At 35.8% G+C, this 21,491-nt stretch overlaps 8 protein-coding genes and 1 long non-coding RNA gene across 14 annotated transcripts; 4 read left to right on the top strand and 5 right to left on the bottom strand.

Moving 5' to 3' along the window:
- Positions 1 to 507: 507 nt before the first annotated feature.
- LOC104768493 (laccase-11) lies at positions 508 to 2,918 on the top strand. Its single transcript, XM_010492492.3, has 6 exons — positions 508 to 710; positions 824 to 975; positions 1,067 to 1,311; positions 1,402 to 1,530; positions 1,624 to 2,547; positions 2,631 to 2,918. Exons 1-6 carry the CDS (start codon positions 606 to 608, stop codon positions 2,759 to 2,761), a joined length of 1,686 nt encoding a protein of 561 aa, XP_010490794.1. The 5' UTR covers positions 508 to 605; the 3' UTR covers positions 2,762 to 2,918.
- Positions 2,885 to 5,766, bottom strand: LOC104768494 (BTB/POZ domain-containing protein At5g03250). The gene is made up of 4 exons (XM_010492493.3): positions 5,422 to 5,766; positions 5,035 to 5,104; positions 3,685 to 4,908; positions 2,885 to 3,604 (listed from the first exon to the last, which is right to left on the bottom strand). Exons 1-4 carry the CDS (start codon positions 5,742 to 5,744, stop codon positions 3,179 to 3,181), a joined length of 2,043 nt encoding a protein of 680 aa, XP_010490795.2. The 5' UTR covers positions 5,745 to 5,766; the 3' UTR covers positions 2,885 to 3,178.
- Positions 5,767 to 7,460: 1,694 nt separating this feature from the next.
- On the bottom strand, positions 7,461 to 7,958 carry LOC147918374 (uncharacterized). The gene has a single exon (XM_087505728.1). The coding sequence runs from the start codon at positions 7,956 to 7,958 to the stop codon at positions 7,461 to 7,463; it is 498 nt and encodes a 165-aa protein (XP_087361854.1).
- LOC109131133 (uncharacterized) lies at positions 7,955 to 8,374 on the bottom strand. The gene has a single exon (XM_087505727.1). It carries the CDS (start codon positions 8,372 to 8,374, stop codon positions 7,955 to 7,957), a length of 420 nt encoding a protein of 139 aa, XP_087361853.1.
- Positions 8,375 to 8,679: 305 nt separating this feature from the next.
- On the top strand, positions 8,680 to 10,700 carry LOC104768492 (polyubiquitin 3). The gene is made up of 2 exons (XM_010492491.2): positions 8,680 to 9,134; positions 9,620 to 10,700. The coding sequence occupies exon 2, from the start codon at positions 9,620 to 9,622 to the stop codon at positions 10,538 to 10,540; it is 921 nt and encodes a 306-aa protein (XP_010490793.2). The 5' UTR covers positions 8,680 to 9,134; the 3' UTR covers positions 10,541 to 10,700.
- A 619-nt stretch (positions 10,701 to 11,319) lies between these two features.
- On the bottom strand, positions 11,320 to 12,782 carry LOC104768491 (uncharacterized). 2 transcript variants are annotated; one of them, XR_764242.3, is made up of 2 exons: positions 11,769 to 12,782; positions 11,320 to 11,698 (listed from the first exon to the last, which is right to left on the bottom strand). It is a non-coding gene; the product is annotated as an uncharacterized LOC104768491 (long non-coding RNA). The 2 variants fall into 2 exon arrangements; XR_015593866.1 differs by having other exon boundaries at positions 11,320 to 11,688; positions 11,769 to 12,778.
- Positions 12,783 to 13,600: 818 nt separating this feature from the next.
- LOC104768490 (protein S40-4-like) lies at positions 13,601 to 14,762 on the bottom strand. The gene has a single exon (XM_010492489.3). It carries the CDS (start codon positions 14,427 to 14,429, stop codon positions 13,917 to 13,919), a length of 513 nt encoding a protein of 170 aa, XP_010490791.1. The 5' UTR covers positions 14,430 to 14,762; the 3' UTR covers positions 13,601 to 13,916.
- A 376-nt stretch (positions 14,763 to 15,138) lies between these two features.
- LOC104768488 (mediator of RNA polymerase II transcription subunit 7a) lies at positions 15,139 to 16,654 on the top strand. 5 transcript variants are annotated; one of them, XM_010492488.3, is made up of 7 exons: positions 15,139 to 15,404; positions 15,545 to 15,706; positions 15,782 to 15,851; positions 15,971 to 16,137; positions 16,227 to 16,300; positions 16,417 to 16,479; positions 16,611 to 16,654. In XM_010492488.3, exons 2-6 carry the CDS (start codon positions 15,572 to 15,574, stop codon positions 16,475 to 16,477), a joined length of 507 nt encoding a protein of 168 aa, XP_010490790.1. In that variant the 5' UTR covers positions 15,139 to 15,404; positions 15,545 to 15,571; the 3' UTR covers positions 16,478 to 16,479; positions 16,611 to 16,654. The 5 variants fall into 5 exon arrangements, 3 of the variants coding, with proteins under 3 accessions (XP_010490790.1, XP_087362494.1, XP_010490789.1); XR_015593865.1 differs by having other exon boundaries at positions 15,269 to 15,404; positions 15,554 to 15,706; positions 16,050 to 16,137; XM_087506368.1 differs by having other exon boundaries at positions 15,269 to 15,404; positions 15,554 to 15,706.
- Positions 16,655 to 20,836: 4,182 nt separating this feature from the next.
- Positions 20,837 to 21,273, top strand: LOC109131310 (uncharacterized). The gene has a single exon (XM_019242108.2). The coding sequence runs from the start codon at positions 20,923 to 20,925 to the stop codon at positions 21,115 to 21,117; it is 195 nt and encodes a 64-aa protein (XP_019097653.1). The 5' UTR covers positions 20,837 to 20,922; the 3' UTR covers positions 21,118 to 21,273.
- Positions 21,274 to 21,491: the final 218 nt, after the last annotated feature.

Raw genomic sequence — 21,491 nt, 5'->3', positions numbered from 1 at the left:
AGTTTTCAGAAATTTAAAGATAAAACAAAAAAAGAAGATATTTTTGAAAAGAAGTTGATACCTCCGATATCGAACTTGAGGGATCCCTTTTGGCATAACAAAAAACAAGTATATACAGGTAGGCGTCTATAAATCTTTATTGAATTGGAGAGACTTAAAACCGAAATAATTATTGGTGTTTCTTACTGTATTATTTTTCATTGTGAAACGAAAAGTCAAAAACATTAATATAAAGCTGAGATATCAACTTCGAAGGTACTCCATATTATTAACAAACGTTACGCTGATTCGCCAACGTCTTTCAGAAAGTTGCTTACAAGCCTTCTTCTTCCATTTCTATATTTTTTTTCTAAGCTTTTCTTAATAATGTATTTTACGCATTTTTCATATTTTTATTTCCTCATTTGTAAACCTATAGAGACTATTTTTTCTAAGAATATTATTATGAGGGATTCACCAACCTTTTGTTTGCATTTATGCCACTATATAAGCATTTGTAACCAGCTACAATTTCTTCAATACAACTTGTATAACCAACCAAAAGGCAATAGAAGATTTAATACAAATATCTCATCATTGCATCAAACCGGAAGAGTGAACCGGAAATGAAGTTAATCCGGAACCCCGGTTTTCTCTTTCTATTCTTTTACATTCTTGGGTTTCTTGGTCAATCTCCTGTGGATGCGGCGGTGAAGAAGTACCAATTCGATGTAGGTGTTCGATAAACCGGTTTATTATAAAACTCAATATACATTTATTTGAGTTCCACTAGATATGTAATTTTCTTGTTTGTAATTACTAACGTTTGGGAATTATGGAACAGGTTCAAGTGAAGAACGTAAGCCGGATATGCAATGCTAAACCGATTGTCACGGTTAACGGAATGTTTCCTGGACCTACGGTTTACGCAAGAGAAGGTGATCGAGTCATCATCAACGTAACCAATCATGTACAATACAACATGTCCATCCACTGGTAAAACATCTCTTTCCTACGTCTCAAACCGGCCTAACCGGTTTAGTCAATCTTTGTGATTCAAAAAATTAACGGTTTTTGTTTCTTGTAGGCATGGGCTTAAACAGTACCGGAACGGTTGGGCGGACGGTCCAGCATACATAACTCAGTGCCCGATCCAAACTGGACAGAGTTACGTTTATGATTTCAATGTGACTGGACAACGAGGAACCCTCTGGTGGCACGCACATATCCTCTGGCTACGAGCTACTGTGTACGGAGCTATCGTCATCTTGCCTCAACCGGGAAAACCGTATCCGTTCCCACAGCCATACCAAGAAACCAACATAATCCTCGGTTAGAGAAAATAACTAGAACTGGTTCGGTTTAGACTAATCTACGTTTTTAATTAATTCTTAATCCCCCGGGTTTGTTATGTGATTGTAGGAGAATGGTGGAACAAAGACATTGAGACTGCGGTTAACCAAGCCAACCAATTGGGCGCACCACCTCCGATGTCGGATGCTCATACCATCAACGGGAAACCAGGACCACTCTTTCCGTGTTCCGAGAAACGTAAGCCTTTTCATAACCGTTTGTTATCGTACCGGACCGGACCTCTCGGATCAAAATAAATTATAAATATTTTTTACCGTATAATTTTCTCAGACACGTTCGTGGTAGAGGTCGAAGCGGGCAAAACATACCTTCTAAGGATCATCAACGCAGCGTTAAACGACGAGCTATTTTTCGGGATTGCGGGACACAACATGACCGTGGTTGAAATCGATGCGGTTTACACTAAACCGTTCACAACCAAAGCCATTTTACTCGGACCAGGTCAAACCACAAATGTTCTAGTCAAAACCGACCGTTCACCAAACCGTTACTTCATGGCAGCTAGTCCGTTCATGGACGCTCCAGTATCCGTAGACAACAAAACCGTAACCGCGATACTTCAATACAAAGGCGTACCAAACACGGTCATACCAATTTTACCAAAGCTTCCTTTGCCTAACGACACGTCATTCGCTTTGGACTATAACGGAAAGCTCAAGAGTCTCAACACACCTAACTTTCCCGCGCTTGTACCTTTAAAAGTTGACAGACGACTGTTCTACACGATCGGGTTAGGTATCAACGCGTGCCCGACTTGTGTGAACGGGACGAATCTAGCAGCTTCTATAAACAACGTCACGTTCATTATGCCTAAGATCGCGCTCTTGAAAGCTCATTACTCCAACATCTCTGGAGTTTTCAGAACTGATTTCCCAGACAGACCTCCTAAAGCGTTTAACTACACTGGTGTGCCGCTCACTGCTAACCTCGAGACATCTACGGGGACTAGACTGAGCCGAGTTAAGTTCAATACTACGATTGAGCTTGTATTGCAAGACACCAATCTCCTAACCGTTGAGTCACACCCTTTCCATCTTCACGGCTACAACTTCTTTGTAGTTGGAACCGGTGTTGGAAACTTTGATCCCAAGAAAGATCCAGCTAAGTTCAATCTCATTGACCCGCCAGAGAGAAACACTGTTGGAGTACCTACCGGTGGTTGGGCTGCCATTAGATTCAGAGCTGATAATCCAGGTATGATATAGATCTGTTAAAACACATATATGATGATATGATAAGCAGATCAAACTGATCAATGCATATGTTGGTTGTTGTAGGTGTTTGGTTTATGCACTGTCACTTGGAAGTCCATACAATGTGGGGTTTGAAGATGGCTTTTGTCGTCGAGAACGGGAACACACCTGAGCTTTCTGTTCTACCACCGCCTAAAGACTATCCTTCCTGTTAAGAATCTGAGATTTGAAAACTTCGTTCTGTTTGTGCTGATGATATTCTTTGTTGATTGTATTTCCCTTCTGTTGATTTGTGTCTGAGATTGTTTCCTGTGGGGCTGCACAATACCACCCTGCAATTGCTTAAGAAATGAAATTAATGTTTTCCTACAAGAGTTCTTGTTTTATCGAACAATTCCAAGTTTCTGCAGTAAAGTCACTGACAGCAGAATCTTAAAAGCATCAAAACTCTTAGCGAGATACTAAGAGAAAACAGAGAGTATCATCAAGAACCAGAAAAAACAAAGCTAATCTAAACGATTACTCAGTATCTGGAGGTTCTGATCTTTTCTACCTACGTGAACAAAAGAGAGAAGAGAATACTAGTAGTTCTGCCTTAATTAAAACAGAGGAGTTTGATCCATGGAACGAGCTCAAATAGCTGGAGTTGCTTGATCCTTGGGCTTGCAGCATTCTGATTTCTTCTTGAAGTTAAGTTTCCTGGTAAAATTCTTCCAGCTTCTTTTCGACCTCACCAGCTTATGCAGCTCTTGTTTCATGTTCACACACTCCTTCTCCAGCTCAGAAACTCGTTCTCTTACGCTCTCACCTCTGGGTTTAAGTAAGCCCCCATTGCCGCCATTTGGGTTCTCAGGGTTGTCAAGATTCTCAGAGACGAAGAACCAGCCAGATACAGATGTCCTGAGCCTAAGCTGTTCGAAAAAGAGAACCTGAACTATCACACGAAGAGGCAGCCTCTCATTCTGAGCCGCATGCGTGCTAGCTTCCAATGAGAGCTTCTGGCAGTTCATGAGTCTACATATGTGCTCTCTCTCTGAATCCGTAATCCACGGATGAGCCTGCCAAAAATTTGCAAATACATCAAAATCTCAACAACTCTATTATTGGTTAAAAACTTATAAAACAGAAGTTTTATAACCTTCAAGTAGACATCAATGGCGTGATAAATTCCATCATCTAGTGGCCTTGCATAGTCAGGAATTGCAGCAGCGATGGCTTCGAACTTCGCCAGCTTCAGGTTAACATCAGGTGCGACCTCAGCGAGATAACCGTCGACCAAAGTTGCCACTAACGTTGTTGGACTTAGCAAATCGGCTCCATCCTTCACCAATTGTCCTTCTTCAATGATGCAAGGAGAAGGGACGATACCTCCTTGTTCGGTTGAAGAAACAAACTGTTCGATCATTCTCAAAACGCATTCAACATCGTAAAGCGTTTCAGAGTATCCCATATTTGGTATAAGAAGATCAACTAGAGCAGCTTGGTCCAACTGATTTCCAATTCTTCTCTCCAGATTCTCCCTTGAAGATTGGCTTGCGTGAAGCACCATTGCAGTTTGAAGCAGCCTGAGAAGAAACTTGGTCGGGTTTACACCTTTCTTGCTAGGAAGCAACCCGACCATCTCCTCAAGACAAGTTTTTTGGTCTTCTTCAGAAGGGTTCTGTGTCTCAATCACTTGCTCATCCATGGTTACTTGTCTATTCATCATAGGAACATGTTTCCTTGTATAGTACATAACCGCCATAGCGACGTTCTCGAGCTTCATACCACGTGCTTCAATAGCGGTAATGAGTCTTTTGAAGAGAGGCAAGCTGAGAAACGAAGCGTCATCAAACCACCAGTCTTCACCAGTAGGTTGAAGCATCTTTCCGGAAGCAGAGATTCCATTCCACAAATGCGATTCATCTTCTGTGTTCAGCCCGCTTGTAGCGCTCTTTCCTCCTCCCACAGGCCAGTTGAAAAGGCTCGGGTCAGCACAGGCTTTGACAGCCAAAGAATCAACACACCTGGAGATAATGTGAAGGTCTTCAGCGTACTCGGTCACTTCCTCGCAAGTCTGAAGAGCTTTGATCGAGTCTGTCCAGTTTCCAAACACTTCACTGAGGAAAGTCTCAGTCATACCGACAAGATTCCCTTCTCCATAGTTATCAGTCATCTCAAGGTACTCAGCTGCACATCTAAGGCTAACAACATTGAAAGCAGTAAGCTCGATCTTCACACCGTAGCAGAATTTGGTCACAAGCTCGAACGTTTTGCCGCCTCCTGGTATCTCATCTAAACTCAAAACACAGCCTGATCCATCATCAGTTGAAGACTCTTCGATTAGCCTTTCAAGAAGCCCACTTCTAGAGAGCAATGGAAACTACACACAAATCAAAAACACATTACACAATTAGAAACCAACCTAGTTCAATCATCAAGCTTCCACATTTACGCAATTACATCAAATCTAGGACTTAAAAACAATGAAGATAAAGAAATTTTTAACCTTGTGGAGATGAAACTTCATGTCTCCAACTTCTATGGTAACATCACTCACGAGTCCGGTGGTGCAAAGCCTGTAGACAAGACGAGAGACATAAAACATCACCCAAAAACAGAACACTTCTCCGTACAAATTTGATTATTGTACATCACACATCAATCAGAGCTAGCTATATTCTTGAAATTCACAAAGTTATGATTTTTAAAAATTGAAACCATGACTAATGATTCTAATAAGAAGAAGCCATCTCGATTTCAACAAAAAGAAGTAAAAAGACGAGAGCTTGATTACACAAACTCAAGAGAAATCAACGACACTCATCATGAGAAACCCATCTCGGAACCGGAAACTAAAAGACCTATATTATATAGCGCAGAGAAAGAAGAGTACCAGGTTTGGCCTTCACGATGGAAAGCTTCGGATTTGGAGCCAAGTCTCATAAACGCCATGTTGGAAGAGAAAGCAATCTCAGAGTATGAGTTGGTAATGAAACAGAGTAGTAGTAACAGAGAAGAAGAGAAGGTAGAGGAAAGAGAGTGAGATACATGAATAATAGTTGGACAGAGATACTCATCTCTATTTTTAGCAAATTCTACAGGAAGAGAGAGAGAGAGAAAGAGAACGAGTCCGAGTCTGTAGCAGAAGAGTGAGGAGAAAAAGATGGGTCTTGGACTTGTGAATTTTTCGTCTCTTGAATACTTCAATACACACATCTTGTTCAACGATGATACCCCAAAACCGGCATTTAATTTCACCGGTTTGTCCGATTAAACAATTTTTCGGTTTAATGTAATACTCATCTTGTTCAACAAATGAAACCCCAAAACCGGCATTTAATTTCACCTGTTTGTCCGATTCAACAATTTTTCGGTTTAATGTACCACAATCATTTAATGTTAGTTACATACATACTATAGTATACCTTTCAAATTTCAATGATAAAGATATAATGTTTGTAGGTAATTAATTAATTACAGACAAATGCAATGTTGTTTGGGTCCCTATTTTGAAGTATAAATGTTAGGCAACAACTCATCGTCACCTACGCAGCAGCCATCGATTTCTTAACCACAAATTGCATTGATAAAAATAATAGAGTAATACTTAGAATTGAAATACTCGTTAAAGTTTTACCTAGGAAACTCTTAGATTGTACGCAAAAATGTTATGAATATTATACTGATACACATGACATATATACTATATGAGTAGTAATAGTATTTATCAAACATTCAAACTTAGGTTAGATATAGACTATATAGTGTAGAACTCACCATTGGTTATTAGTAAGTTAACACTTACAACATATTAGCAGCTTCTTAATGGGCCAATGACTAAACAAAATAAAATAAGAAAAGCTTCGAGATTCTTTGCCTCTTTGCCTCTTTGGGCTCGACCTACTCAACACGTAAAGGCCTTTCAGAAATTTCAGCCTGAACAAATTATCTTTTATTTTTGATGAAAGTAATATAATAATGTTAGAAAAATATTAATTTCTAGAAAAAAGAAATAAGTAGATTTTATCAAAAATAAAATAAAAGCAGATAAGAACTTAAATCATACTATAATAAAAACATATAGATCTTCTAATTATTGACCTTTTCCTAAAATTTGATTTTTTTTCTTAACAACTAAGTTTATTTTTTTGGAATTATTCAACTTTACAAAAATTTGGTAGGTAAGTTTCCTTATTTTTTAGTCAATGGTAGATTGGAATTCTTTATGCCAAATATTAATATGCTAATCAAGAAAATAAACTATCGTAATCAAACAAAGTATTAAAAATTAAAAATGGTTAATATAGTATTCCTATCCACCATATAATTATGATTGCTTATGCTTATTGTGTTGGGTGAACCAAGACATTGTCTTAATGGAAAGAATATTTTTGTACTTTTTTCTTATTTTTATCATCTTTTTTTTTTTTTCCAAAAAGTTCATCTTATATATGAGCTTATACTGTTACATTCATCAGAGAAGAAACCAAGTTGGAGAGTCAAGTTATTACAACAAGCTTGGAAACACAGCAGATTTAAACTACAACATAACTGCTAAAATAAGGTAGATGCTAGTGAAGTAAGTCTGTCTTCATCACTCTCTCATTAAGACCATCAAAACAATGTAATTCATTGCAGCCGGTCTTAAAGCATACTTCATAAGTAAAGAGGAATGACAGAACCTTACATCTCACCACATCATCTTCAAAAAACAGTCATCAAAGGTCTTCATGAATTTCTTCCACGACCTTTACCTTCATCAAAATAACCATAGCCAAGGCACCAAGAGGTGAACCAAACACCATTGTCAACATAAAAAAAAACTAAAGCAAGACACATCTTACAAAAGGATTAAACCAAAAAGAAGAATCTCAGAAATAAAGGCTATTAGTTCCTGAGATTCCTGACTTGTTAATCATTTTCCTTAGAGGTTTATGGTAAAACCGGATAGAACCTCAGTCCTGGATCCTTTCTGCATTGACGTGTGTTCCTATCAGTCTCCATGTGCACCTGTTTCCCTTTTTTCCTCTTCGAGCTCTCACCAATTTCATAATTTTCTTTTGGATTTCCAGTTTTAGAAAACAGAGAATCTGATGAGATTTTGATGGAGGCTGAACTTGAAGACGGGAAACATTGGAGAGGGTTAGCAGCTAAAAACTCCTCAAGATTCGGCGCTGGAGAAGCAGGTCTCGGCGGCTGAGAGATAGGGGAATAGGAAGAGATTGCGGAGCTCTGATCTGATTTAATGTCTCCATTACAGCTGTTGTGAACGGATAACACTTCTTCTTCCTGACCAGGAGCCAGAGGAACATCGAGGTAATCATCATCAAAAGCCGGAGGAGCAAGATACGGACAGTGAGCCAAGTCGTGATTGAAGCGACAACAGTTGGTGCATACTTTTTTGAGTTTTTCATACTCAAAACCTATCATGGCTCTTTCTCCAGTTTCAAATCTGACCTTTCTCTGATTTGAACCCACAGGTCAATAGATGTAAGGAAATCCTCTCCAGGAAAGTCTTCCCACCTTTGAAGAGCAACAAACCATTTTTCAAACACCCAGGGTCCCCTTCTGAGAACAGAGGCTAAGTCACTCTCTGAACTAAACCTGAATTGAACATAACTATCATCCAGAATTCGACCGTGCACCCTGTCGTAAAGCTCCCATTGAGCAGGTAGGGCAGTTAAGACACGCCCACGGTCTTGGAGAGTAGGGTTAAGCAGACGCCCAATAAGGCTGCGTCTATTCCTTGCCAGAGCACTATCATAAGCTGAACTAGGAATAAACAGTTCCGGATCATCACGACCAAGAACCATATATTGAAGATCATTCCAAAGTTCATCAGCCATGATAGATAAATAAAAAACGAGAGAAAGGGTAACTACTAAGGAAAGAGAAGCGAGAGAGGGTGGTAATATATATGGGTGACTAAGAGGGAATAAGTTAAAATAGGACTAGAAAATATGAGATAAGGAGAGAAGAAGGTCAAAGAAGATAAGACTTTTTTGTGGGAACTGAGTCAAAACTTCTAAGGAAGGAAGAGAAAAGATTAAGAAACCAAGATAATCACCGCTTTAGAATCAAAAAATCTTCTAGATTTGTTTTTTTCTGAAAGTCAGAATATAAACCATTCTAACGATGAAAAACAAAAAAAGTTTTACTATTTCTTATTTTTATCATCTTAGAAAATAGAAAGCAATTAATTGAAAAAATAGAAATTACAATAAAAAGAAAAAAAGAAAAAGAAGAAGCAAACCTAATCCATCCACCCCATTATTAGGTTAGGATGTTTCCAGTTGAGTCGGTCTCTACAAAACGAACGATAGTGAATTTGACACGTGTCATATACTTCCTTCCTTTAGTTTCGTGATGATAATAATCCTAAAAACTGATATTTTACTATTTTGTTTTTTATATTTTTCCTTTTTTCTTTTTTGTTAATTTGGCGAAAGATATTAAATTGTGAAGGCTATAAAGAGAAGAGCTTCCTTCGAAGGATCTCATAATTATCCCTTCGTCTTTCTCTGATTCTTCAATACTCTCCCCAAACCCTAAACCGTCGATCTCGGCAAATCTTTTACAACTCTCTCTTCCGACGACTCTTTCAAGGTGTGTGTTTCTTCTGATTCGTTTGTTTTGATATCGCATCTGATTTTTTTCGATTTGGTCTTTTGGGTGTTATTGAATCTTCTTTTGATTTTGTTGAATCTCTATTCGTTGCTCGTAGGATTTGCTTGTTGTTGAATTCTTTATTACGATTTCTCGTTTCGATTGAGAGTTATTAAAACATATAGATCTGTTAAAATTTCTTGCTTGATCTTGAAATTCTCATAGAAAATTAGGGTTTTTGAGGGTAATCTATTCAATTTTGAGTTTTCTTTATTCGATTCTTGCGTTTTCTCGTTCCGATGATAAAGATTTCGTGTAGATCTGCTTCAAATTCTTGCTTGATTTTTTGAAATTCTCATAGAAAATTATTCAATCTAATTCAATTGTGTGTCTTTATTCGATTCTATTTGATTTATCTTTGTTGTTGTTATGATATGGTTTCGTATGTTTGCTGACCTGATCTCTGTTTGCTTTTTATTTTTCAGATGCAAATTTTCGTGAAAACACTCACTGGCAAGACCATCACTCTCGAGGTTGAGAGCTCTGACACCATCGACAATGTCAAGGCAAAGATTCAGGACAAGGAAGGTATTCCTCCGGACCAGCAGAGATTGATCTTCGCCGGTAAACAGCTTGAAGATGGCCGTACCTTGGCTGATTACAACATTCAGAAGGAGTCGACCCTCCACTTGGTTCTTCGTTTGAGAGGTGGTATGCAGATCTTTGTCAAGACTCTTACCGGCAAGACTATTACTTTGGAGGTTGAGAGCTCTGACACTATTGACAACGTCAAGGCTAAGATCCAGGACAAGGAAGGAATTCCTCCGGATCAGCAGAGGCTTATCTTTGCCGGCAAGCAGCTTGAAGACGGAAGGACTCTTGCTGACTACAACATCCAAAAGGAGTCGACCCTTCACCTTGTCCTTCGTCTTCGTGGTGGTATGCAAATCTTTGTCAAGACTTTGACTGGCAAGACCATTACCCTCGAGGTTGAGAGCTCAGACACCATTGACAACGTCAAAGCCAAGATCCAAGATAAGGAGGGAATCCCCCCGGACCAGCAGAGACTCATCTTCGCTGGTAAGCAGCTTGAGGATGGTCGGACACTTGCAGATTACAACATCCAAAAGGAGTCGACCCTTCACCTTGTGCTTCGTCTCCGTGGTGGTATGCAGATCTTTGTCAAGACTTTAACTGGCAAAACCATCACCCTCGAGGTCGAGAGCTCAGATACCATTGACAATGTCAAAGCCAAGATTCAGGATAAGGAGGGAATTCCCCCGGATCAGCAGAGACTCATCTTCGCTGGGAAGCAGCTCGAGGATGGTCGGACTCTTGCAGATTACAACATCCAGAAGGAGTCAACTCTTCACTTGGTTCTTCGTCTTCGTGGTGGAAGCTTGTAAGCTGTTGTGATCTGATTGAAAGTGGTGGTTCAAGTATTATGCACTTGGGAGGTGATGTTCGCCTGGTTTAGTTTTATTTCTTATGAGCCTTTTGGTTGGGCTCGTAATCGGGCCTTGTGTTTCAACATTCAGTAATAATAATCCAAGTGCATGTTAATCATCGGTTTCCTTAGAAAATTAGAAATTAGTCTATATTGCATTTACTAAATTAATGATGTCGAGCAAACAAAAAACAAATCGAAAAAGTAGAAGCCAACATATGATCAAGTGGAGACGATGTTGAAAAAGTGGTGAAAGAGTTATTAGTAGGAGGATATATGCTTCACTACACTTTAAAGATTGAGTGAGGGTGTTCTATAGAGTTTTGCTATTGTAACACGCGATATATGATGTCAATCCTTACAGTTATTTTGGCCTTTGATGTGAGCTAAGAGATTATTTTGCACTTTAGTAATTCAAGTATTGGCTCATATCACAATATTAGCTAGAAGAAAAAAATGAGGTGTTAGACTTAAGACTCTTGTACCACATATGGTGATAGGTTAGGAGAAGAAAATGAGGTAGTACACCCTACTATCATACAAGAAAAAGAGGACTCTTACATATATAAACAACAAGATGTGGAGGGCATTCGGTTTAATCGGGTTATTCGGTTTGGTTTATTCGGTTTTTTAAAATTTCGGTTATCTGAAAATTATGCCGAATTGAACCGAATAAAGTTTCGGTTCGGGTTATACGGTACTCGGTTTATTCGGTTCGGTTATTGGATTAAAAATCAATTCCGAAATTAACCGATTGTACTTTTAATTCGGTTAATTCGAACCGAATTAGATGAAAATAACAAAAAATTAAGCTGGATAAACAAAACCTTACCCAACAAAGTAGCGGGCCTAGATAACAAAATAATGGGCCTAATAAAAATACTGATAATAGCCTAAATCTAATCTATTGACAAGCCCAAATCCATTATACAATTAGGGTTTCGACAAAAAGGATGAGGTGCCGCTGCGACGGTGACGGTACTGCGACGGCGGACGATAACTGTGCTCAGGAGACTTGTTACCCGCCGTTCGTCTCGCTAGCCATGAGATCTACACCCGACGATGAAGCTTGTGATAAGGAAATCTATACGGGACGAGATCTGTGACCTACAATTATCTAACAACATGTAATCTATCATCATCCCCACTAATATTAGAAGATTCATGACAAAAGAAGAAGAGCTTACCAGACTGGAATTCCCGATTAGGATTTGTACTCGACAAATAAAGAGATGATTATCTACATCAAAATTGAAGTGAAGAGGAGTTGTATGAAGAAGAGACGAGAAGAGGATGATGATGAGTGATTGAAGTTTCTAATTCTCGGCTATTCGCCTTCATGGGTATGAAATTTTCGCAGAGAGAGAGGCATTAGGTCGAAGACGGAGAAGAGAGGAGAAGAAATAAAGGGGATTAGGGTTAATGAGAGTTTTGGGGAAATATATATCTCGGTTAAGAAAAACCGATCGGTTATAGCTCGCCGAACCGAACCGAATCAATAACCGAAGTACCAAAATAATTTCGCCGATCGGTTTGATTCCCCTCTCACATTCGGTGCCGATAACCGAAATTTTCGGTTCATTCGGTTTATGCCGATTGCCGAGGCCTAGAGAAAATAATTGATCAAATGAATATGTATAATAGAGTTTTTCACTTCTTATTATCTTGTCTTTCTTTCTTTTTTTTTGGGTAAGAAAAGTTAAATGGCCACAACTATTTGACAGTAGTGTTTAACATAACTAGATATATTTTTGTGAATATCTATCGCAACACCAACAGTCCACTCCCAAAACAATTGTCTCATTTCATACCAAACTAAGGGCGCCGCCTGTTTGCCGCCACTTGACTGCATCTTTGTGTGTGCAATAGTGTGTGAGATAGCCACATCTCCACATTCAACATATTCCCTCACGATTTTGATGGCTCATGTTTTCTGGTTAAATGCTTACCAAACTAAATTGTTTTCCCAAGCCTGAATTGTCACATAATTTTAGGTTTGCGTTTGCAATTTTTAGTGAGTTTTTGATATAACTATCAGGTTTTAACTAGTTTCAACCATTGGATTGGTTGTTTGAAATGAAAAATAGTAATAATATGCACTACCAAACTTACGAAAACAGGTTATGCGTATTAACGAGAGGAATAGAGAAAATTGGAAAAATTAACCAAAACAAAAGGATTGTACAATGTTTTTGATATTTATTTTCTTAATATTTGCTATAGGAAAAAAAATATAAATGATTCCAGATCTTGGACTGTTGTTACAAAAGCATAGCAGAAAGTGGGAGACAACAGAAATAGTGATGCCAATACATTGAATGTATGATTATACTTTTTAATAACAAATATTATGAAAATAAATATCAAATCAACTTTTAAAATGTATTTAAGTTTTTCTATGATTCTTGTGGAAATGAAAAATACGAAAAACACATCATATCTTCTTCTTTTTTTTTTTTAATTGTTAATCAAACACATCATTTCTTGCTAAAGACTTTTTAAAGCCTGCCATTTATAGTCGAACTTTATATATATGGTTCACCTTCATAAGACGTGACACTTGAGATATACTTATGACTTTTGAAGAGATGTTTTTATGGAGACTTTTAGTTAAATGTTGGGGTGACTAATCCAGTTTTTGTTGGTTGGTTTTTCGAGAATATATAATCACGTTGAATTAAAACCGAATTCGTAGTTGTTATCTAACTATACACATTGTCTTAGCTCAAAGAATTCAATATAAATCTTTTAATATTCGTTTATCAATTTTTTTTTTCCCATTGTCCTTATGTAATAAAACAAATGAAAAATCCAAACCTAAAATTTGGTTTTGTTTGGGTCTCACGGTCGTTCAATAATGAACCTTTCTGTATATATGATATAATAATTATATCGTTTTGTTACTTTTATACATGCTCCATAATCTACAATATGACTTTATCTATTAATTTTTTACCGACCACTTAGGCATTCATCTTATTTAATAGTGCATTTATTATGAAACGAGTGCTAGGGAAGTAAAAAAAAAAAAAAAACTATTATTTATCATAACCCCCAAAAAAAAAGAAATATAGACGATGATCAAAAATTAAAAACCCAAAACTTCAGAACAAAAAAAAAGAAAAATATAAGAACGAAATAAGCAAAAAAAAAAACAAAAAAAAAGGAAATCGAAAAATTCTCCTTCGGACCGGACCAAAACTATATAACGATGCCTCCCCCAATAAAAAACACGAAGTCGTCCTTACTTAAGATCTAAGTAATTGCTAATTACTAGATTAACATATCTATATTTACCTATAATAGGAGTTATAATTAATTAAATTACATTAGTACTAATCTTGAAACCCAATCTTCTCCCAAATCGCGTTCCTCAATCGCCTTAGATCTCTTCCTTTCGCCGTACCACCGATTCCTTCATGCACCGTGAACGACGATCCTCTCCGCCTTGCTAAATACTCGTGCGGCGGAATGATCCGACGTCCACCTTCGTTGACATCATCATCATCCTCCTCCTCGTCGTCGTCACTGTCATCGTCAGGTATCGCATGACCTCTATACTCACTTTTCAAGATCTTAGACCAGTCGGGGATATTAACCGGAAGCGAACCGGTTTTTGTAATATTCCGGTTATCAGAACCGATAAAATCTCCGGTTTTCGCCGGTTTTCTCCGTAACCGAGAGATTGATATTGATCTCTTGGCCTCAAACGAATTCTGCAGCTGGTGATCGCCTAAATTATGGATATCAGATTCGTCGAACTCAAAGACATTCTCATCCGACATAACTGGTTCTGGTTCTGGGTAGATGTATTTAGGCTTGACAAAAAAAAGCTTCCTTGACGCCATTGATGAAACAAAAAAAAAACTGAAATATGGGTTTTGATCAGCTTGCTTTGTCGAAATATTTTGAAAGGGTTGTTTTTGTGAAATTTTTTTGGGATTGAAGGAGAAGAGAAGATCATTTTTATAGAGAAATGTGGTAAAGAGATAAGCTTATTGGGAGGGGTTAACTTATGTGAGTTACGACTTACACAGTAGACCACAAAAGGACAAAGAAGATATAATAGAAGAAAAAAAAAAAGAAGGGTTTTTATAAGGTGTGTCAGTCTCACGTTCTTATCGTGAGCTCTCTCTCCCACTGTTTTAATTTTTAAAAAGAAAAAAATAGTAAAAAGTAAAAAAAAATATAGAAGTTGTTATCAAAATGATGATGTTAATGAAATTTTACGTTCACCTAATCAACCTTTAATTAAAATAATTGGATTCATGTTATCTCAAAATTAAATTTTGGAAGATATGAAAATTTGTTTATATGTTTTTCTGAAATTTATTGTTATGATTATTGTAATTTTGTATTAAATTTTGGTATTATTAAGCTTTTTAAAGATTTTTCAGTGTCATTTTATTTCTGATTAACTACAAAATCTAGAATACAGAAATAAGAATTTTTGATTGATTCTCAATTAAATTAACCAATATGTTATTTTATGATAACTTTTACTATGTATTGGGGGTTGTTAATCACATTTAAACACTAGAAATCGAATGTCGACACATGACCACATTAACCTCAACGGGTAACAACAAAAACAACCCAACAAAAGCAAATAGTACTCCTTATCACATTAAACCAACAAACCAAACCGAACCGTTCGATTGAACCAATTTTAACCCAGAATATTTAAGAGAAACCCAAACCGTTATTGTCACTCTTTTATTTTTTGATCGCCTTGGTCTGCGTCGTCTTCTCCAAAGCAAAATCAAGCTTCTTCGATCTTCTTCCTCGTGTGGTTTCCAGTTCGATTCTTTATTCCCAAAGAGGTTCGTGTCCATATAAACCCTAGTTTCTCCCTTTCAATTGTTACAATCTTCACCCAGAATCATTCGATCAAAGTCTTAGATTTGGGATTGAATCGTTCGTTGCTTTGATTAGAAAACCCTAATTTTTGATTTTTGCTTAGTTTTTTCAGTTTGGATCTGTAGAGAGGATGGCTACAGCTACGTATCCGCCTCCTCCTCCATATTACAGACTCTACAAGGATTACTCAGAAAACCCTAACTCTGCTCCTGAACCTCCGCCTCCCATTGAAGGCACCTACGTTTGTTTCGGTGGCAACTATACTGTGAGTTTCCTTCTGTTTCCTTTCACATTTTCTTTCCCCTCTTTATGGGGTTTTTAACATTTCTTTGGTGTATAGACTGAAGATGTTCTTCCAAGCTTAGAAGAACAAGGAGTGCCTCAACTCTATCCCAAAGATTCAAATATTGGTATGTTGTTATGTCATTCCTTAAACTCTTACTAGAACCTTTCAAGTTATGATCTTTAGAAGTCGCCTCTTTGTTTTGTTGAAGATATAGATTTGAAGTTTTATCTTTTTGCATAGTAGATTACAAGAAGGAACTCAGGTCGTTGAATAGAGAACTACAGTTACATATATTGGAGCTTGCTGATGTTCTTGTTGATAGACCTTCTCAGTATGCTAAGAGGATTGGTGACATTTCTTCAATCTTCAAGAATTTGCATCACCTTCTCAATTCCTTGAGGCCTCACCAAGTATGAATTGAAAGATCTCATCTTCTTTCAAAATTACTCATCTTTATTGTTTTTTTTTTTTTTTGCTTATTGATTCTCTTGTTGTGTAGGCGAGAGCTACGCTTATTCACATTATGGAACTTCAAATTCAACAGAGAAAACAAGCTGTGGAGGACATTAAGAGGTTTGTATATATGCTTTCTGCTTAATGCTGTGCCAATATCATCATTCTGATAAAGATTCCTTCAGAAGCTTGTTGGTAGTTCTTATGGGTCTGTTTGATGTTTTGGTTGTGCGCAGGAGGAGAGAAGAGGCACAGCGACTTCTGAAGGATGCTTTCGTCACTTTAGATGGACAATAGAAGTATGTTCTTTTTTACCCATTTTGTGTAAATTAGCGTTATGCTTGTTGTTATTGACCCTCGAAGCGTATTGTGATTGTTGTTGACACCACCACACCATGTTTAATTTGGCAATCAACCAATACTGTGCCAGGATTAAAATAGACCATACCTGACCGGTTATCTTTTGAAGCAAAAGGGAGGAGTAAACCGGTGATACAATGATCTTAAAAATAGAAATACAGTTGATGTGAATGGATCTGTCAGTATCATAGAATAAAGAAATTGATTTAACCAGTTGATTGACACTTAAAAAATAATTTTCTTCAATTGTTTTAGAAACCCATAGATATATACAAATAAAAACAAAACTGTTAACCAGATGTAATTCAATATCTAATTGAATTGGTTCGATCGTCATCCAAAAACAAAAAATGTAAGTTTATTGTGTGTTTCTTATATATTTTAAAATAGCAGCATTTGTATTCTTGAAAACCTAGTGTGGGAATGTCCATAGGGGAACATGGCCCGAACTCTCGCTACTGAACACACACATTATTGGATTGTCCAAAGCTGAATGACACGTCGGATAATAAATACATTCTCGCCTCTCTCTTATTCAGTAAAAAAAAAATAGAAACGTCGGATTACTTCACGTGGACTAAATAGAGACATGACTTTGTTCACTTAATAGTTCTATCTGCAAATAAAATATATATATATAGTTCCTATCTATTAAAATTAGATACTGTTCATTGCATTTTTTGTTTTTGTTTCCACAATGACTCATTTTCGTTATCAATTTTCTTTTATCAACCATATATATAACAAAAAAAACACGATAATGCTTCTGGAAAAAATATAAAGATATATAAATTATTTTAATTTTATGTGTTCTGTGTTCAGCTGTTTGATATGACTCTCTTAAAATTCTAATAATTTCATTTTTATTTATAATAATAATAAAAACTACACCTGATGTTAAAGGACACGTGGGCCACTAATAGGTAAGATATCACTTGTCAACATAAGTTGGCCCACTGGACCTCATCTCACTTTGACAATTTTGGATATTTCAGGCGTCGGTATCTTGACACGTCACTCAGGTCCCCCAATATTTTCATTCTCTTGATCTTTAAAAAGACGAAAATGGACAAAAATGCTTGATTATTTACGTTGGTTGGTAAAATTATTATACCCGATCATAGAAGACCAGCAAGGGAACAAAATTGAAAATGCAATAACCAACAACAAAACAAACTCTATATGATATTATTATACAAAAAGGAAAACATATGAATAATTGGTAAATCTGTTGGACATTAATCTGATCACTAACAAAAACATGTGGGGACTCGAATAATTTTTCTAGCTAGCTAAGCTAGGGTCATAGATATATAAGAACATTTACATTTTTGTTTCGATATAGTATATACTTGTATAAAACGTTCATTGCCATTACTGTAAACAGTATACATAAATGACCAATGCATTGTATCTGCCTGCCAGATATGATAATATGATAGTAGGCTAAATTCATAATTAGTTGCTTATAAAGTTATAATACATTTCCCAATTCTATAAAATACAACTAGATAATAATAACCATTAACGATACTTTATTTATTCTTATATTCTAAAACTTGCATGCATTATCATATATGCCATTCCGCGTGAATTCATAGAAGATGTATTCATGCGCAATTAAGACATTTAGCTAAAAGTGTACAATATTATTGTTTAATTTATATGATATGTATGTGTATTCACTATTCACTTTAGCTTACGAAGACAAATTCCAAGTATACATTGATTCACTTTTTATCTACACACTAGCTACATTATGTTGAAGGGAAAGAGTTTCGGGTCTTGTATATACTCCCTCTGTCTCATGAAGATTGATGTTTTGAGACTTTCACACATATTAAGAAAATTTTTAGTTTTTATTTGTTAATTAATTTATAATTACTTTTTGGTAGAGAGAGAAAATATAAACCAATAACAATTCAAAAATTTTAATATTTTAAATGATTACTTCTTGAAGTTTGCAAAACATCAATCTTTGTGGGACAAAAATATATCCCAAAATATCAATCTTTGTGAGACAGAGAGAGTATGTGTTTATTTCCTTTGGTACTAGTACTGCATTGTTTTTCTCACAGCTAAAATTATGAAGTTTTCTTGCTTTATCACAGTATAAAATAACTGTCAAAGATAGCGTGTATCTGTTGAACCAATTGCAATTTTAAATAATGAAGTAGTGTGGCCAATTGATTAATTATTGGCCGATTAGACCTCTCCATAATTGGAGCTTTGGATATGCTTACAAAACACAAGTACCGAGCAAAAAACAAATGATCATAATATGTAGCTAAGTTAATAATGGAGTCTTATTTTATTTTATTTTGATAAAAAATTAAAATATAATCGATAATCGAGCTTCTTACAAATATCATATTGTCTTTTATACGTTGTATATCATATATATGTATATCATATATATGGATAGAATCTAACATAATTAAGAAACATCAAATCCCACATTGTTCAGCCATATGATCGTAATCTTACTTGTTTAGTTGCATATTTTCTACTTTTGAGGATGTTTATTATTGTTTTATCACCGAACAAATAATTGTTGGAAAAATGTCATATATTTGTCAAGTAGTCATCAGCATATTGTATATCTTTATGTATCTGTTATATTCTAAAAATGGAAATCGATCTTTAAACAAAAATCAGAAAACATATGACATGGTAGATTTGTCGTTTATTAAACAGATTATCATTTAATTCAATTTTAGGTAGACTTGACTTACTAGATTATCAAACAATACAAACATACAACAATCTAAGTAGAATTTTGTTTCTTTTTTTTTCTTAATTACATTTAATGGAAATTCCATAACCAACATGATCTATCAATTATTATTTTTATTGGGTCAATAGTTTCATGTCTTCATCATCTATGCACTAAATATCTGGTCATCCAAGAGATGTGTGATTTGTCAAAACCTAGTTAACTTAATTGGTCTCCGACCTAGAGTTAAAAGTGTCTTAATTATCTAAAAATAAGTTTTTTCCGTTTGTAGAATTTGGCTTAATGACATCTAATCCTTATTCTCGCAATTGGTGAAACATAATTCTGACATATATCAAAAGTTAGTATGAGCATATTTTGTTCAAAACTTAATGCGATGTGATAAGTTCACTTTTAGGTGACATGTTCGATCACAAGGTTCCCAATAATTCCCTAGAAATAATTTAATTTTCTACGTAAAAATTTAGAATCATCTAGTGACAACATGGGTACCTACTAATTCAAGGGAAGTTTTTATTATTATTTTGGTTATGCATCTTATACATGTCATAATATCATCAATCACACAGGTAAAATCATATGGAAAGGGGAAAAGAATGAAAGGAACCTTTCAAATATCCTTATCTTATCAAATCCTTTTCAGGTCATTGACTTATTGTCTAATTAACTTAATTATATGGAAAGGTTAAGGCATATTATATAATATATATCAATTGATTGCTGTTGTAACTTTAGTTTTAATGTTTGATCAACTTTACATTTGGCATGTTTTCCAGCGATTTAAGTCCAGTGTCATCAAAATGTTATGTATGTACCTTTTATTACTCCTCAGTTTTTTTTTTTTGGTTTCTGGTGTATTTTCTAATAAAAATTGCATCAAGATATTCGAAATTGATAAACTACCAAATGAATCAGTAAAAAGCCTTTGATATTATGGGTCTCTTTCTAATGTCTTATAAAAAATATTAAAGATCTAATGTTTCAGTTCGAGAGCCCATAAGAACTAAATTTATGAACGAGCCCATGATACACTTCAACATGGGCCTGACTAACTTCAAACGTTGTCGTTTATCATAAGTTTAACAAGTTTTAACTAAGTCGCGGTCTCTAAACGAGTTTGTACATTCGTCCAAAAGCGTTGACGTTATGACGTACACAATTGGTGAGAAACTTGCCACTCTTTAAGACTTGATGTGTGTTTTGTCTGATAACCAATGACTCCTAAAAAAAATCTGGTCTTTAGTAATAATAACGCATAAAAAATAGTAAAATATCTTAGAATAGACAGAAAACAATATCTTACCATAGATAGAGATGTGTGAGACAGCAAGATACACACGTGTTGCACATCCGACAATTGTTTATAACAAGGACAACAACAGGTTCTAGAACATTCTTGTTTTGGTTCTCATTATTATTATTATTAGCAAATAAGACCAAGTCAAACAACTAACTTCAACATTGTGGATCGTCCACTTGTCCGACTCTCACGTCAACCCATCATTATTTCACATTTCTCCACACCTGTTTCCTCTCTATATATATCAGTTCAATAACACGTACCAAACTCAGAAATAAAAAAACAAAAAAAAAACAGTAGAAAAATTGAATCACTTCTGTCTCAAAAAAATCGACTGATTTGAATATGTGTTTCTTTGATACTCGGTGCGATCAGAACCTGACAGTGGTGGTGAAGATGGATGTGGCGTGGTGGATGGAGGCGATTCCACCGCGGATAATTTCTCCGGCGAAGCCATCGACTACTCCGATCCTAGAGACGATTTTAGAAGGAGGAGAGACCGAGGAAGACGATCACGAACAAGATAACGAAGACGTGTAAAATTCTTTTTGATGATCGTTTTGTTACTCGACCACCGGTCTTGGACCTTTGGATATAGATTCCTAATTTTTCTACATAATTGTATACCATGGGATTTTGTATTGTATATTTTGTATAATCAAATCTCAGTTCTTTATAAAAAAAAGTTTTCATCGATCTTTCAAATCTCATATGGTCAATATTTTTCGAGTTGATAATTAAAGTTTAGACCTCTAACTCTAAACCGAGCGCCGATCTAAAAAAAAATCAATAAATTGAAGTGTTTCAATAGAACGTTGAAGAGATATTCTTATTTTTGAAAATGATTAAACTTTAAATTAACCAAAATCTATTTAAGTCACACCGCTAAATTTGTTTTTGTGAAGATGAGTTTC

This window comes from Camelina sativa, chromosome 20, assembly GCF_030686135.1.
Source record: "Camelina sativa cultivar CO46 ecotype springtype chromosome 20, ASM3068613v1".
NCBI lineage: Eukaryota > Viridiplantae > Streptophyta > Magnoliopsida > Brassicales > Brassicaceae > Camelina > Camelina sativa.
The sequence above is the reverse complement of the archived record's forward strand: the minus strand, read 5'-3'. Positions and strand labels throughout refer to the sequence as shown.